A 16,547-nucleotide genomic window follows, 5' to 3' on the forward strand; every position below is an offset into this window, starting at 1 on the left:
GAACACATCATTATCACCAGCTCTCTCTCTCTTACCCTCTCTAGAATTAGGCATTACGTTTTCAAAATACCTTTTATGTGTTAAAATTTTTTTTTCTGCTATTTTATTTACATGCGGTTACTATCAAGATTGGCTTAAAAATAATATTTTGCTGTTCTATATCCCCAATTCTCATTAATCTCACTGCTCCTATAGATAATTCCTTTTCTAATTTTTTTAATGTTTATTGATTTTTGTGAGAGACAGAGAGAGAGAGAGACAGGCAGAGAGAGAGAGAGAACAAGTGGGGGAGGGGCAAAGAGAGAGGGAGACACAGAATCTGAAGCAGGCTCCAAACTGCTGTCAGCACAGAGCCCGACACAGGGCTTGAACCCACCAACCGTGAGATCATGACCTGAGCAGAAGTTGGATGCTTAACCCAGATAATTCCTTTTTAATTTTTTTTAAAGTAGGCTCTATGCCCAACGTGGGGCTTCAACTCACGACCCTGAAATAAAAACACATGCTCTACTGACTGAGCCAGGCCGGTACCCCCCACCCAGATAATCTTTAAAAAAATCAAAAACAGAAGCACCTGGGTGGCTCAGTCAGTTAAGCATCCAACTTCGGCTTGAGACATCTCACAGTTTGTGAGTTCGAGCCCTACATCAGGCTCTGTGCAGACAGCTCGGAGCCTGGAGACTGCTTTGGATTCTGTGTTTTCCTCTCTCTCTCTCTCTCTGCCCCTCCCTGTGCATGCTGTCTCTCTCTTTCTCTCTAAAATAAATAAACATTAAAAATTTTTTTTAAAAATAAAAAACAAAGCAGTGCCTGGCTGGCTCAGTCAGAGGAGCACGTGATTCTTGATGTCAGGGTTGTGAGTTTAAGCCCCATGCTGGGTGTAGAGATTACTTAAATAAATAAAACTTTATAATCAAAAACATAAAAAGTCATATCTACTTTAAGTATTTATTGAACATTATGTTCAAGTTATTTTTTAATGTTTTTATTTTTGAGGAACAGAAAGACAGAGTGTGAGTGGGGGATGGGGCAGAGAGGAAGACACACAATATGAAGCAGGCTCCAGGCTCTGAGCTGTCAGCACAGAGCCCGACACAGGGCTTGAACCCAAGATCATGACCTGAGCTGAAACCAGACACTTAACTGACTGAGCCACCCAAGCACCCCATATTCAAGTTTTTATAGATACACAGATTAAATAATAAGTCAGTTATCTGCTTTAACTAGTTCCTAATATATTGTGGGGGGGATATTCCACCTTAATATTTAAAGTTAACATTAACAACAATAGCTAATCTGTGTTATTAATATTCGAAATGCATTGTGATCTCTCATAATATAATTTTGAGGCAAGTACTATTATTATGAAGAAACTGAAGCACAGGGAGATTAAAAAACATATTCACACTTATAAAGTGATAAAGTCAGGATTTGTAAATAGTCTGATTTAGAGACTGCATTTTTAATCATTATACTACACTAAAAACTAACATCTGGTGAAAGTCTATCATTCATCGACTCATTAATTTGCTCAACAAATATTTATTGCCTCCAACTATCAAGCATTGTTCAGGCTCAGGTGAACAATAATTTTCATAATATTAATAAAGACCTGGTCTTCATGAAGCTTTTATGGGAGGGTTGGGGGGAGCAGATTACACTGCATTTCTTTTTTGCAAATCAGGTAGTAGTAAGTGCTACAAAGAAAAATAAAATATGTTAAGGGGATAGAAGGAGGGGTTGAAAGCAAATAGGTAGTTAACCATTTTAGACAGGTTTGTCAAAGGCCTCTTTGAAAGGGTGACAAGTAATCAGAAAACAGAGGAAGTGAGAAAACAAGTCATGTTTTCTCATGTCCATGGACATCTGGAAGAACATTTCAGGTTGAGGAAAAATCAAATATAAAGGAAAAAGCAGAAGCTTGCTTGGTGAAGAACAGCAAAGAGACCACTATGCCTGCAGCACAGTGAGCAAGAAGAGAGTAAGAGAGGAGGTCAGAGAGATAATGGGAGATCAGATCATACAGGATTCGTAAACCATCATGAGGTCTTTGGATTGTATTGTGAGACATGAGAAACCAACAAGAGTTCTGGTTCAAGAAGCATTATGATCTGATTTAATTTTTTTTTTAAACGATCGCTCAGGCTGCTTTATTAAAAACTGCCTGTAAAGGTACAAGCAGCGAGACCAGTTAGTAGGCTAGTTGACAAAGGATAATGTTGGCTAGGGCTGGGGAAGTAGCAGTTGGGGGAAAGATGCTGATGTGGAAAATACTTACAAGGTAGACCTGATGGGAACTGCTAACGGAGTAGGTGTGTGGTATGAGAGAAAAGAGCTCTCAAGGGTTTTGTTTTGTTTTTTGGTCTAAGCAACTGAATGAATGCAAATGTCATTTACTGAATTAGGAAAAAGTGATGGGAGCAAGTTTGGAGAGGAAATCAAGAGGATTTTTAGGACATGCTAAATTTGAGAGGTCTATACAACTAGGTGTCTAATAGGCAGTTAGATAGGTATAAAGTTCAAGGAAGAGGTCCAGCTAGAGACATAAACGTGAGAGTCCTTAGCATATTAGCAGTATTTGAAACCACTGGATTAGTGATTACCCACTCTGTGGTGGGATACAGAAGAACTCTAAACCCTGGGATACTCCCAATGTTTAGAGATTAGGGAAATGAAGAGGGCATAGCAAAGGAGACAGAAAAGTGATATCCAGTAAGGTTGAGGACTTGGAGAAAGTGGGAAAAAGAGGATTTCAAAAAGGAAGCAACTTATAATCAAATAAAGCCAAATAAAACGAAGATTTGGGAATTGATTATTAGGTTTAGCAAACTCTGTTGACCTTGTTAAGAGCAATTTCAACAGAGTGGTAGGGACAAAACCTTGACTGGAGTAACTTCAAAAGGAATGGCCCGAATACCCGAATATAATCAAGACTTTAGGTCCTAGTAGTTTACAGTAAATTCAAAGGAACATGTTAGGGGAGCCTGGGTGGCTCGGATGGTTAAGTGACCAACTCTTGATTTTTGTTCAGGTCATGATCTTTAGGTTCATGAGATCAGGCCCTCTGTTGGGCTCCATGCTAACAGCATAGCCTGTTTGTGATTCTCTCTCCCCCCTCTCTCTCTCTGCCCCTACCCCACTGGCATGCTCAAACTCTCCCTCCTAAAATAAACAACCATGAAAAAAAATTAAAAATAACAAAGAAACATGTTAAATTACATCATGAAGATGGAACCAACAAAATCCAGACTGTGAGAAACTCTAAAAGGACAAACAATCCATAAACTGAATAAGGAAGAATTATAGAACACTTACAGATTAAAAGACACTTAAAAGACATACCAATCATGAATGGATAAAAAAGGTAGTATATATACAATGGAATATTACTCAGCCACATAAAAGAATGAAATCTTGTCACTTGCAACAACATAGATGAATCTAGAAGGTATAATACTAAGTGAAAGAGAAAGACAAATACCTTATGATTTCACACATATGTGGAATTGAAGAAACAAAACAAAAAAGAGACAAAAAAACCAAACCTTAAAAGTATGTTTTTTTAGTTTTTTTAATTTCTTTTAAAGTTTATTTTGATAACCACAGGTGAAGTAACCGCTTGAGCTAAAGCCAACCCTTAATGTTTATTTTGAGAGAGTGATAGCATGTGCGTGTGAAGGGCAGAGAGAGATGGTGAGAGACAGAATCCCAAGCAGGCTCCACACTCAGCACAGAGCTTGACGTCACGCTCAATCTCACAAACATGAGATCATGACCTGAGCTGAAATCAAGAGTCGGACACTTACCTGACTGAGCCACCCTGGCGCCCCAATGCTTTTTTCTTTTTTTTTTTTTAATGTCTATTTTTGGTTTTTTAATGTCTATTTTTTGACAGAGAGAGAGGGAGAGAGAGACAGAGCGCAAGGGGAGTGGGGCAGAGAAAGAGGAAGACACAGAATCCAAAAGAGGCTCCAGGCTCTGAGCTGTTGGCATAGAGCCCAACGTGGGGCTTGAACTTAGACCATGGGATCACAATGTGAGCTGAAGTTGGACGCTTAACTGACTAAGGCACCCAAATGCTCCTTTTTAATTTTTCAAGTTTATTTACTTTGAGAGAGAGAAAGAGAGAGAAAGAGCACAAGTGGGGAAGGAGCAGAGAGAAGGAAAGAATCCCAAGCAGACTCTGCACTGTCAGTGCAGAGCCTGATATGGGCCTTGAACTCATGAACCAATGAGATCATGACCTGAGCCAAAGTTGGACACCAAGTCGGAGGCTCAATCGACTGAACCACCCACGTGCCCCCACAACAGACTCTTAAATATAAATAAAGAGAACAAACTGGTGGTTACCAAAGGTGGGGGGGGGGATGGGTGAAATAGGTGACAGGAATTAAGAGCATACTTATGAGTACTAACACACAGAATTGAATTACTATGTTGTACACATGAAATTCATATAACACTGTACATTAATTATACTGGTATTTTTAAAAGACATATCAATCACAATGTGTGAAACTTATTGGATCTGAATTCAAAAATGAAAAAATAAACCAAACTAGAAACAAAAGTATAATATATGAGACAAGTAGAAATTGAACACTGACCAGATATTTGATATAAAGGAATATTATTATTATTTTGCAATGAGAATGGTACTATGGTTTACTTAAAGACTCTGTATTTTTTATAAGCACTTAGTAGACATTTATGAAATAGCATTATGACTAGAATATGCTTCAAAAAAGTACAAGGTCATGGGAAACAGGAAGGGACACAACTGGATGTGGATGAGGATTATTGGGTTTAAATGATGGGTACATAGTAGCTTATTATGTAATTCTGCCTATTTGTATACACCCTTAATTCTCTATAATAAAAGGTCTTAAAAAATAGGAAGAGAAGTACCATTTCCCTTGCATACTTTTTTACCACCCATTGTACAGACAAGGAAATTAAGGTTAAGGAAGATTAAATGCACGCCCAAAGTCAGTTAATTCTTTTAAATAGACTTAGCCTGCCTCACTCACTATTAACACCCCACACCAGAGTGGTACATCTGTTACAATCACTGAATCTACAATGACACATCATTATCAAGTCAGTTAATTTAAGAGCCAGGATTTGTCTCCAAAACCCATGCTTTGTGCACTATATCACACACCCAAATTGTTTTCCATTATTTTGCTGGGTGTTATTTATACAAACTGGCAAAAGACCAAAATTGTTTCATGAATAAGCAATGTAACAAACTACTGTTATTATAAAATCAAGTTTAAGTATCCAAAAAATATTTTAATGTAAATTGATGAAGAAACAATTCTGTCAACACAACAAATTATACTTCCAGTGAAGCACATTTATTTAACAAATACATATATTGCCTACTAGATTTGAAAATATATGGGGTGCCTGGGTGGCTCAGTCAGTTAAGCATCCGACTTTGGCTCAGGTCATGATCTCACAGTTCTGGAGTTCAAGCCCCACATCGGGCTCTCTGTTGTCAGGATGGATCCCACTTTGGATCCTCTGTCCCCCTTTCTCTATGTTCTCCCCACTTGTGTGTGTGCTTTCAAAAATAAACATTTAGGGGCGCCTGGGTGGCGCAGTCGGTTAAGCATCCGACTTCAGCCAGGTCACGATCTCGCGGTCCGTGAGTGCGAGCCCGGCATCAGGCTCTGGGCTGATGGCTCGGAGCCTGGAGCCTGTTTCCGATTCTGTGTCTCCCTCTCTCTCTGCCCCTCCCCAGTTCATGCTCTGTCTCTCTCTGTCCCAAAAATAAAATAAAAAACGTTGAAAAAAAAATAAAAAAAAAAAAAAAAACATTTAAAAAAATAAATAAAATAATATTTTATTTTATAGTCAGGAAAACATTCGATTTTTGTTCTGGAAAAATAAATATATTGTGTTGGCCTCAAAATTTGACATAATAAAATGACTGTTTACTACATATACCCACAAAGCTAAGCAGTAAACATTAGCAAGAGATTTTAGTAACCTCCCACATACTAATTCTACCTATTCATTCGATGAACTTATACAAACAGTGCACTTATTACCATATTACATTTATTATATTCACTATAGCTTAATAATCACTTGTAGAAGATTCAGCCTGCTGAGGGTAAAATTTCTCAGATGGCAGTACTGGGGAACTATTTTTAAAAAGGCATTGTGCCCCCTGAAAACAAGGGAGGACATGGCCCAAGTAGGTCCTGCCCTATGGAAATGCATCGAGATTTATTTCAGAATTAAAGGCTGGGTAGCTTTTGAAAAACTTTTTGAGTACCCAAGCAAAAATTTTAGAAAATTTTTGGGGCGCCTGGGTGGCTCAGGTCATGATCTCATGGTTCGTGAGTTTGAGCCTCACATCAGGCCCTGTGCTGACAGCTCAGAGCCTGGAGCCTGGCTGGTTCTGTGTCTCCCTCTCGCTCTGCCCCTACCGGGCTAGCACTCTCTTTCTTAAAAAAAAAAAAAAAATTACATAAAAAATTTTTGAGTAATTTTAGAGTAATGCCATGTTTATGTTAAATATTCAGATAGATCAAGTCCTAATTTAGAAGGCAGAACTTTCTTGTTCAAAAAGTGGAAAAAAAAAAAAAAAGACTTCATTGCTAAGGTATTAACCCATTTTGCAATCTATTTTTTAACCTTTTTTTTTTTTTAATTCTGAGACACACTAATGAACTTCAGTTAAAATATCAAGTATTGGTAATGATTCAAAAATAGTATTATGTAAATCTACAATTGAGAATATTTTCTTGCAAAATTCCTTCCACAAATGAAAAATACAAAAATATCTCATGTTTATATTCTGTAGATACCTTCTCATTTCTCAAAAACTTGACAATTTAGAAATAATGTAGTTTTATAATGTAGAAAAAACTGGATGATACAAAACAAAGAATTCTTATTAGTTATTTCACTATTATTTCATAATAATGTATTTCATAAAATAATTTTTTATTTTAACCAAATCACAAAAAACCCACATTAAGAAAAAACACTGTTTAACATGGTTTTGCTAAATCTCAATAGTCTTTTTTTTTTTTTTAAAGCAATGATTAGTCAAAGAAAGTTGTTAATATTAACACAGATAATGGCAGAAAACTACAGAAACTCCAAATACAGAAAGGCTGTTCATGTATCCTAACAGCATAACCATTATGGTTGAAAAACCACACAATATTCTTTCTCACATCTGTTTTGTTAATGAGCCAAGAATGGGGGTCTATTGGGTATCCTAGACAACTGAATTAGAAGTAGGAATGTCTGGTGAATACTGTTTATTCCAACAAATGAACACTAAATAGGTTTGGGAAGGATACTATTCTTAAGTTATATTTTTAGTTTTTCTTTCCCAAAAAAAGAACTATCACTCACCTTATTCCCTCATCTATTAAAAAAAACCAAAAACAAAAATCCCCTATAAATTACTTTAGATACTAGTTTTAAGTATCATAAATGTTTTGTTAGATTAACAAAATATTTACTTACTTCATCTTTCAGATAGACCCTCAAGTATTTAAAGACTATAAAAATCAATGTGAAAAAGATGCTTGTGATACAAAGCAACATAGTATTCAACTAGAATACAATAGTTTATGTCAGTTTAGCAAGAATTCTATTCTAAACTAGGGTTTTTCCATATACAACAGAGAACTCTTCCAGGAAATATCCCTTTACAGGGCCCCAGGCCTCTTTGCATGCTCTCAGGCCAGGCTTATAGAACCAAACAAATACAATGTTCCCACTGGAAAATATAAATTAATATGAATTAAATCTAAGTTGACAATTTAGTACATAGTAGTCTCCAAAAGAGCAAAAGGGAGTAGCATCTTGAAATCATTTCATTCATTCTAGCCACTTTCCTCAATTACTTAATTCCTTATTTTTTTAAAAATAGATTTACTAGTTTGAAATCTGGCTTAGAAATTTAAAAAGTGATCAGGGTGATGGAATCACGGATAATTTTTAAAGGTCTTTATCATGTTAATCAAATTACATTTGAGAGTTACCTATATGTTCTTTTTCTCCTTTAAATCTTTGTTGAGAAGAACAAAATTGTTTCTTGCCTCCTTTTCAATATTCCCTCAGGGTGTTCTATCACTATCAGAGAAATTAAATTCTAAAACAAATCAAAATAATCACGCATATTTTTGTAAGTCCCACTGCCAGTCAAGAGCAGCAAATACTAGGGAAAAAATTATCATGGCCACTCAAGAACAGCACAAGCTAAAATTTAAGTAGCAACCAAGTAGAAAAACCTTTTCTACCTCCAAAATTCATATTCTCCGGACAGAGCAGCATTTTGACATTTTTTTTTCTTCAAGACAAAAATCTACAAGTGAGAAAACTTACATCCCAAAGTGATTTTAAAAAGATTATTTTAGATACTAAACTGAGAACCTAATGGCATTATATATTTTAGTTAATTTGAATCTACAACTTTAATTCATTTCATTCAAATCTAGTTTCCATATATGCAACTTCTGTTCCTTTGGAACTTGTTCTTGAATGATTTTTCTAGATTTTTATTATTAAAGAAATGTAGAGGCTTAAGACTACTATGCAGATCCAAACATGAATTTAAGAGTATCATTAATATGGTCTAGTCACCCCTTGTATAAAACAACTACCAAACACGTCAAATCACTTTGCCTATCATTAATTTAAAGTAACAGTGTTTTTCTTCCATTGCAACTAAGTACGTTTCCTTCTACCCTAAACAGTAGTCTGACTTTACCTAAAAATACAGACTAGAGTATTAATGTCCTAAAAATTGCTACTCATGAGAACTCATATCTCAATGTACATTTCTGCTTCTATTCACACTTTATTTGGAATTAAAACATATGCTTTTAGGGGTGCTTGGCTGACTCAGTAGAGCACACGACTCTGGATCTCGGGGTTGTAAATTCAAGCCCCGCGTTGTGTACAGAGATTACTTTTTTAAAAAAACCTTTGTAAATAAAAACAAAATGTGTACTTTTAGTCCAAATGTAACTAAACCATAAAAAACAGTGTTCCATCGGAAGTACCTCTAGGAAAAAATGCAAAACTACTGTTATAGCTAAAAACCCAACTGTGCCACCTTTTCGGGTTAAATCAAAGTTCACATAGTACTAAATCAAATCAGTACGTTGTACAGGACACCCTTAAAAGTCGCTTTAAGTATTACGTGCAAAAAGGAAGAACAAATATTAACTTTTAGTGAGAAACAATTATATAGTATTTGTACCCTAAGTCTTCCAATGTAAATTTTAAGTTTTCTATGTATCCACGTAACAACTAGCATTTAAAATATCCTGTCATAGGGGCGCCTGGGTGGCTCAGTCGGTTGAGCGTCCGACTTCGGCTCTTGTCACGATCTCGTGGTCCGTGAGTTCGAGCCCCGCGTTGGGCTCTGGGCTGATGGCTCAGAGCCTGGAGCCTGCTTCGGATTCTGTGTCTCCCTCTCTCTCTGCCCCTCCCCTGTTCATGCTCTGTCTCTCTCTGTCTCAAAAATAAATAAATGTTTAAAATAAATAAATAAATAAAAAATAAAAAAATAAAATATCCTGTCATAATTCCTAAGAATCTCCACACACACACACACAAAACTTTGAAAAAAATTGGTACAAAGATCCAACATTGACTCAACAGACTATCAGAGAGCATTTATGTCCAAAAAAAAAAATTGTTTAAGTAATCTCTACACCCAAGGTGGGTCTCAAACTCTCGACCCAGAGATCAAGAGTCACATGCTCTACTGACTGAGCCACCAAGGCTCACCTGTATTAAAAAATTTTAAACCAAAATACATACTTGTCTAATTCTTTTTTTTTATTTTTCCTTTTAAAGATTTTAAAGTAATCTCCACACCCATGGTGGGGCTCTCCCTCACAACTCTTGAGATCAAGAATCACACACTCCACTGAACCAGCCAGGCACCCCTCTCTATACCTGTCCAATTCTGGATTTAAAACTTCGTTGCACATTTTGCCCAACTGTGCTTTCAATTTCACACGCAGCATAACAACTACATGTAAGTCTCAGGAGGAATGAAAATTTTGTTTTTGATGATGACAACCTTGAGACAGACTATATTTTAACTTCATTATTACAGTTAATCATGTATAAGCATCCCTGAAGAACGAACTTTTAAGTTTCAAGATATCTAAGATGAGATAGACATTATCTAACTCTACCTCCCCAGATGTGAAGACAATTTAACGGGCATAAATTTCAGCAATGACACATGCAAAAAGATGTAAAACTTATCTATAGCTCAAGAATTCATAGGAGCATTTACTGAATCGTACCTGGCTAGTTGGACCAGTTGGCTAGGTGGTTGGACTTCAGAAATATTTTCTAAGATATTGTCCACACCCTGAGGCATAATTTTGTATGAAAAACCCAAAGGACAAAAGAACTTTAAAAAAAAAAAAAAAAACTGAACTATCTTTTAAAATATTAGGACAATCAATAAAGTGTTTAACTTTCATGTTTTGTTTTCCAGGCGTGACGAAAGGGCAGTTATGTAAAAGTTATCTATAGCCCGAGATCATCATATTCACTAAACAGTACAGTAGAAAATTAAAAAATTAAAAAGGCAGGACACAGTTTCAGAAATACACAAACCAATGATTAACAAAAGTCTAAAACTCTTCACAATCTACAAAGCTTCCCTTTTTAAGAAAATATGAAGATTACAGAAGAAAGAGAAATGGTAGAAACCGATTACAGAAAATTTCATAGAGTGAAACTTGTAATAAGCCCCTCTCCTCATCCCACCTCTACAAATCCTAAGTGCTGTTTGCATCTATTGACAATTATACTTCTTAACCTAATCATAACAAACCCTTTGTTATCGTTATGTCCCTGGTTTCCTTATATTGAAGTTTTTCTTATGTTCAAGCACTTCCCAAACTGGCAAAATGAGATGTGAACTTCAGGGACCTGAGGTCCCATGAGTAACATGACGCCCCCTCCCACCAATATTTTGAAAATTAACTTACAAATTTGTTACTGTCTGAATAAAGCACACTTTCAAATTTAACATATTAACTCTTACCCTTTGGAAAGCAAACGGTTATGTAACACCTACTTTATGTCTCTCAATTAATTACTTTAGAACCATAAAGAAAGCTTTTTCTTTTTTCAAGGTAAGTACTGCCCATGTTGCAATTTTCCTTAAAGACTGCAGTTTTCCCAAGGAGAGAAAAGAATTTTTTTTTTAATTCTAAATTGCCAAGAATATAATATCCGTTTTCCTAGGGAATGAGGAATGAAAAAAATATATTGTCAGCAATTTTAAGATCCACCTCCTCACGTAAGCTGTAATCTGGGCCGATATGACATTTCCGAAATCCTCAGTAACTACATACCATGCGGCCGCAAATATCAGAAGAGAAATCGGGGATGGATGAAATGCCATCTTGCATTTGACGCTGTAGTAATACCTATTTCAAACTTAACACTCCTCCGTTATGTCCATGTAGCTTCACAACTACCTTAAGAGGTAAGAGAGCTGACCGCCCAGCGCCTCCATGGGACACACAACCCGGTTAAAGGACGCGCACGCCTTTACACCTTCAATTAGAATAACAAAAAAAAAGACGACAAACCCTTCTAGACTCCAGAAAAAAAAAAAAAAAGAGTAATACCGCCTGGAGATACCCAAACTTCAATCCTTTAAGCAGTGCCCCCTCCCCGCAGTTTCGCCTACTCAGTGGCCCCGGGGAACTGCGGCGGGGCTGCGGGGCTGCGGGGGAGGGGCCGCGCGGGGGGCGGGGGAGAGCCGCGGGGCCCGCGCACACTTCTCGCACCTGGGCAGGGGCGGAGGGAGCGACGATGCTCTGGGGACACCCCTACCCACCAGGCCAGCAGCTCGGACTCGCTCACCTGCGGAGCCGATTTCCATTCATGGAGCTGGGGGGAGTGCTTCGAGCGAGAAGGGCGCCCACCACTGGGGGCAAGGAGGCAGCGCAGGGGGCGACGAGGCGCGACAGGCACCCTCGTTCGGCCCCGAGGCGAGGTGGTGATGGCTTCTCCTCAGCTACCGCACTCCGAAAGCTCTCGTCAGGAAGAGCCGCCGTGGGGAGGCAGCGTGCGACTAGGCGAGAGGAAGGAGAAGCGTGAATCGAGGAGAGGAGAACCCCGTGCGGAACTTGCGTCGCCCGCGGCCGCTTACGCTCCCACTGCCCCTCCACGACTGCGGCGCCGCCGCCGACCTCCCCGGGGGCCGCCCCCGGAAGCCCGCTGGCGTCAGTTCCGCTGCCCGGACTCGCCCGACGTCCAAGCCTCGCCTCTCCGCCCCAAGCCGTGCGGGCGCGACGTCGGTGCGGGCGCGGCCGGCGCGGAGGAAGCGGGGGAGGTGTCAGGGAGCCGGCGCCGAGGCTGGGCGGGGCGTGGGGCACGCGCGACAGGCGGGCCCTCCCACGGTCTTCAGCAGTACCGTACCGGCCGGAGACAACTCGGAGGGGCTGGACTCGTAGCACCACCCTAGTGCTGGGCCGTGCCGGCTGAAGGCGACAACGCTGAGCGGGTAGCTTACCTGGGGAGGAGCCTACCTGGAGCGTGGCCGGTCTGAGGAGCAAAGCCCGGACCTGCAGCTGAGAGTGACTAGGGCAGAGCACGTCTAGGGCAGAGCCACCCTCCTTAAGGAGCCCCTCCCGCCCCGCCTGGGCGGCACCACGCGCCTCCTCCTCAGCAGGCGGTCAAGTGACCACCATAATTGATCACTCCAAGTCCGTGGGTTGCTTTGACGACCATTTTGGGGGGGGGGGGTGCAATTTAGCTTGGGAAAAGAGGATTGAGAGGACATTACACAACGTATCGGATAATTTCCTTGTTTGAAACGCTTTAATAGCGTCTCATCACGCTGAGATCACGCTTTCCCGGTGCCAAAACGCACCGCGTAAATGGGCCCTTCCTTTCTCCTCAAGCAAGACTTTCCCTCATCACTATGCTACAGCTATACTGATCTGCTAATTCCCACAACAGGCAAAGCGCTTCCCTTTCCGACCTGGCGCCCCTCTTCCCTTGGCCAGGAACAGAGCCTCTCCTTTTTCTTCACACTCACCTTTTCTTCCCTCTCCAGCCCCGCGATGCTTCTTTTTATACCTCAACCTAAGACTTATTTCAGAGAGGTCTTTTCCGGATCACCGATTTATGATGGGGGCCTGTTTTTCTATCACAGCATTTCCTTAATAATCCTCCCAATCTGTAATTTGTTTTCCTTACTAGTTTGTGTGCCCCCTCCCGCACTAGTTTGTGAGCTTTGTAAGATTACGATGGCCAGCACACTCGCTAGGAAATAGTAGGTCCTTCATATGTTGCCTTAATGAGAGGTGATAACTATTTAAGGCTGAAGAATGATTCCTGATTTTTGCCTATATCCCAAACATCAGTAAGAACATCATTTAGACTTTTAAAAATCAAAGTACTTTTGCTTTTTAAAGCTTGAAACAAAGAGGAAAAGGAGAAAAAATATCCTATCTTCAGTGCCACCCCCCCGCTCCCCCATCACTTAAGTCACTGTGGGACTTTGCATCAATCACTAAGCCTCTGGGCTTGTTTTCTTATCTGAGAAATGGAGAGAAATATACCTTATATAATGGTTAATGAAGTTAGGGAATGTATATAAAGCAGAGAAAATCCTCCCTAACTACATGCTAGTGAATAAAAAAAGTTTACTATAGTTAACATTTTAAAGCACTTATTACATGCACCTATTACAATAAACATTTCATAAATGGATGGGATTCAAACCCACCTGACTTCAATTCTGCCTTTCTTCTTCAAACCATTAACCCTTTTACAGAAAATTTCCATTTCAAAATATTAAATGTCACCAAATGAAACACTGTATCCTAAATTTTCAATACCTGACTACACAGAATCCAAGTCAGTAGCAGCACCCCAACAGGGTAAATACCAACTCTTGTGCAAGGTTCTATCACACCCTCAACTTCCCATTCTGGAACTGATTCCAGACTAAGTGACTAAGTGACTGCAGGCTTCACTGTCATCTCCCAGAACAGACATGGTTATGGTGATGAGCACTTGAGGGGTAGGCACTGTCTTCTTTGTTGACATTGATGAGGCAGGATTTGGACCTCCTAATTCAGTCCAATTTAATGTCAATAAAGCCTTCCCATCTGCCTCTGCTATTCAGGGACTTCACCACCTCTTTAGAGTGAGCCCATGTAAAAGGTTCATGAATTGTAATATCAAGTAGGAAGGCAAGAGGTCCAATAATTCTGCCAAAAGCAAACTGTAAGAGGCTCTCCCTTGACCACATGCATACCCTATTTTTGGATAACCTCATTCCCAAATGAGTTGGCCCTTAAGGCCATAGAGCAGGGTCTTTGTGTATTTAACTGTCATAGCCCCAGTGCCTAGTGCTTAGCCTATGTGCCCCAATGCCTGGCACATAGCTACATTCCATAAATATTTGTGGGACGGATGGATGAATGAATGGGCTTCAAGAATGGGGCTCAGGCTAAAATTCTGTCCTTATCCCTTGTGGCACTGCTTGCTTTCAGAAGGGAGAACTATAAAATACTACAGGCATTTAAGGAACACAGAAATCCATGCCCTCTGAAAGTTGCATTCCTAGGCTTCCTGTACTAGATAAACATCACTGGATGATCCTCAACTTAACTCAAGTTCAGAAATATTCTCCTGGACCATCAGTTTTTATACAGCAGAGAGAAAGCTATTTTGTACTGCAGGAGAACACAGTATAAAACATATTGGCCTTTGGGACAGAGCTGAGACTGAGGCCCGCTGCTACTATATATGATTCCAAGAAAGACACTCTCTCTGAACCTCACATTCCTCATCTCTAAAAGCCAGAGCACCTAGGCAGAGCAGACACTGCTGAATGCCTACCCAGGAGTCCTTATCCCCTTCTTTCTTGCGTAGCAGTCAAAACTTGTCTTTCTAATCCACATGACTCAGAGGATAACTCCTAATCTAAGCCACTCATGATAGATGATCTCATTTGCTTTGCCAGTGGCAGGAGTGGGAAGATGACCCATTTCTAGTGAATGAGACAGGCCAGATCTGCTGGGGCTTCCAAGGATTGCCTTATTTGCACTTCCTTCCTGGAATTACAGTAGCCACTTTGGGACACTGAGGTGAACTAGTATGCAGATAAACCAACACAGAATAGCAGAGGAAAGTGATTGTAAGAATCTGGTTTGTTGGTATTATCACTGAGTGACTGAATTAGCCAATCTTGGAGCCATATTAAATCAAGACTTCTTTGTAGTAAGTTTCTTATTTAAGCCAATATAGTTGGGGGTTTGTTATGTGCAATTGAATGTGATAATGTTATGTGATAAACTACTTCACATGAATGCCATGAAGATACATAACAACATACTGTACAAAACACCTAGTCAAATACTTCAAATTACCCAAGCACCTCCTCCTTTTCAGGTCGCGTCCATTAACAAGCCATAGGCCTTTTCCAAAAACATGGCCGGGAACTCCCAGTCTCTTCTAAGAGGAAAGTTCCTCGCCTTCAGAAGGTGGGGAAGAGGGACAGAGGGCTCCCTAGAAAGGTCCCAATTGGCTTCTTTGTCCCAAAAAGACATTGCCAAGAGGATAGTGCTGAAGCTTCTGCAGTCTAGAACAAAGGGACAGTCTGTTCCTACAGGGTAAACCACAATGGTCTAAAAAAACCTTGAAATGGTATCCTGGGGAAGGCAGTTGTGGTGCTAAGTGGAGAACTTTTAAATGTACCTCATCCCCAGCAAGTCCACTTTCCCAGTTCCTCCTTGATAGTTTAAAGGAATGCTGCTGTCATGCTCTGCGGCTTCTAAGCTTGCCACATTTCCTCAGCCTATAGCCAGAGGAATAAACTGGCTTGAAAGCTAGAAACAAATAGGTGAGCTATCTGCTACAATTTAATCCTACTTTCCATTCAAGCAGTACAGGCAGCAGTCTGGGGATGGCCCAGGCTCAGAACTTGAAACCAGTCCTCTCTTTGCGCTACATAACTCTTTCATTTAGCCACCAAACCCTAATTGCCAGGAGATTTTGGGTTTTGCTAAGCCAAGAGATACCCAACAAATAGCCTCATTTTGTTACAAGGCACTTCCTAGATAAGAATGTGCTACAGTGTATGTTGCCAGTTGACAGGGCAAAGGAAAGGCTGCTCAACCAATACTAAAGAGGGATGTCCAGGGATGTTAGGACAAGCTTTAACTCAAAAAAAAAAAAAAAAAAAAAAAAGCTTGAGCTCCAGGACCAAACAAATTAGGCCTTAGGTTCCCACTGTCTTTTTCTCTTGAGTAAGCAACCAAGAGGCAAATTCTGAAATCTTTGAATATCCATTTCTAAAACTGAAATTTGTCACAAAAATGTGTCATAATGATCATCCTCCCACTTACTCTGCTAAATACTTTATTTCTGCTTCATTGAGGGGCATAGATTTACTTTAAGTTTTATTTTAACTGGGACAACTCTCCATGTTCCAATTTGCTCAAGTTTGATCAACCTCACTAACCCTAGTTGCTGAAAAGGAGCTGGGTACGGTCAGCTTGCTCTCA

General features: G+C 39.8%; 1 protein-coding gene across 2 annotated transcripts in view; it reads right to left on the bottom strand.

Annotated features, from left to right (window-relative positions):
• The window catches only part of LOC109255442 (protein argonaute-3), a 114,207-nt gene extending 101,925 nt beyond the window's left edge, over positions 1–12,282 (bottom strand). Inside the window, exon 1 of one of the 2 annotated variants that reach the window (XM_019430131.2) lies at positions 11,887–12,282. In XM_019430131.2, coding sequence (XP_019285676.1) covers positions 11,887–11,905 — 19 coding nt within the window. In that variant the 5' untranslated portion in view covers positions 11,906–12,282. The remainder of the gene's footprint in view (positions 1–11,886) is intronic. The other variant, XM_019430130.2, reaches the window with a different exon arrangement.
• Between the last annotated feature and the right edge of the window lie 4,265 nt (positions 12,283–16,547).

Source organism: Panthera pardus, unplaced genomic scaffold (assembly GCF_024362965.1).
Source record: "Panthera pardus isolate Hobbes unplaced genomic scaffold, ASM2436296v1 HiC_scaffold_11, whole genome shotgun sequence".
In the NCBI taxonomy this organism is placed as follows: Eukaryota; Metazoa; Chordata; class Mammalia; order Carnivora; family Felidae; genus Panthera; species Panthera pardus.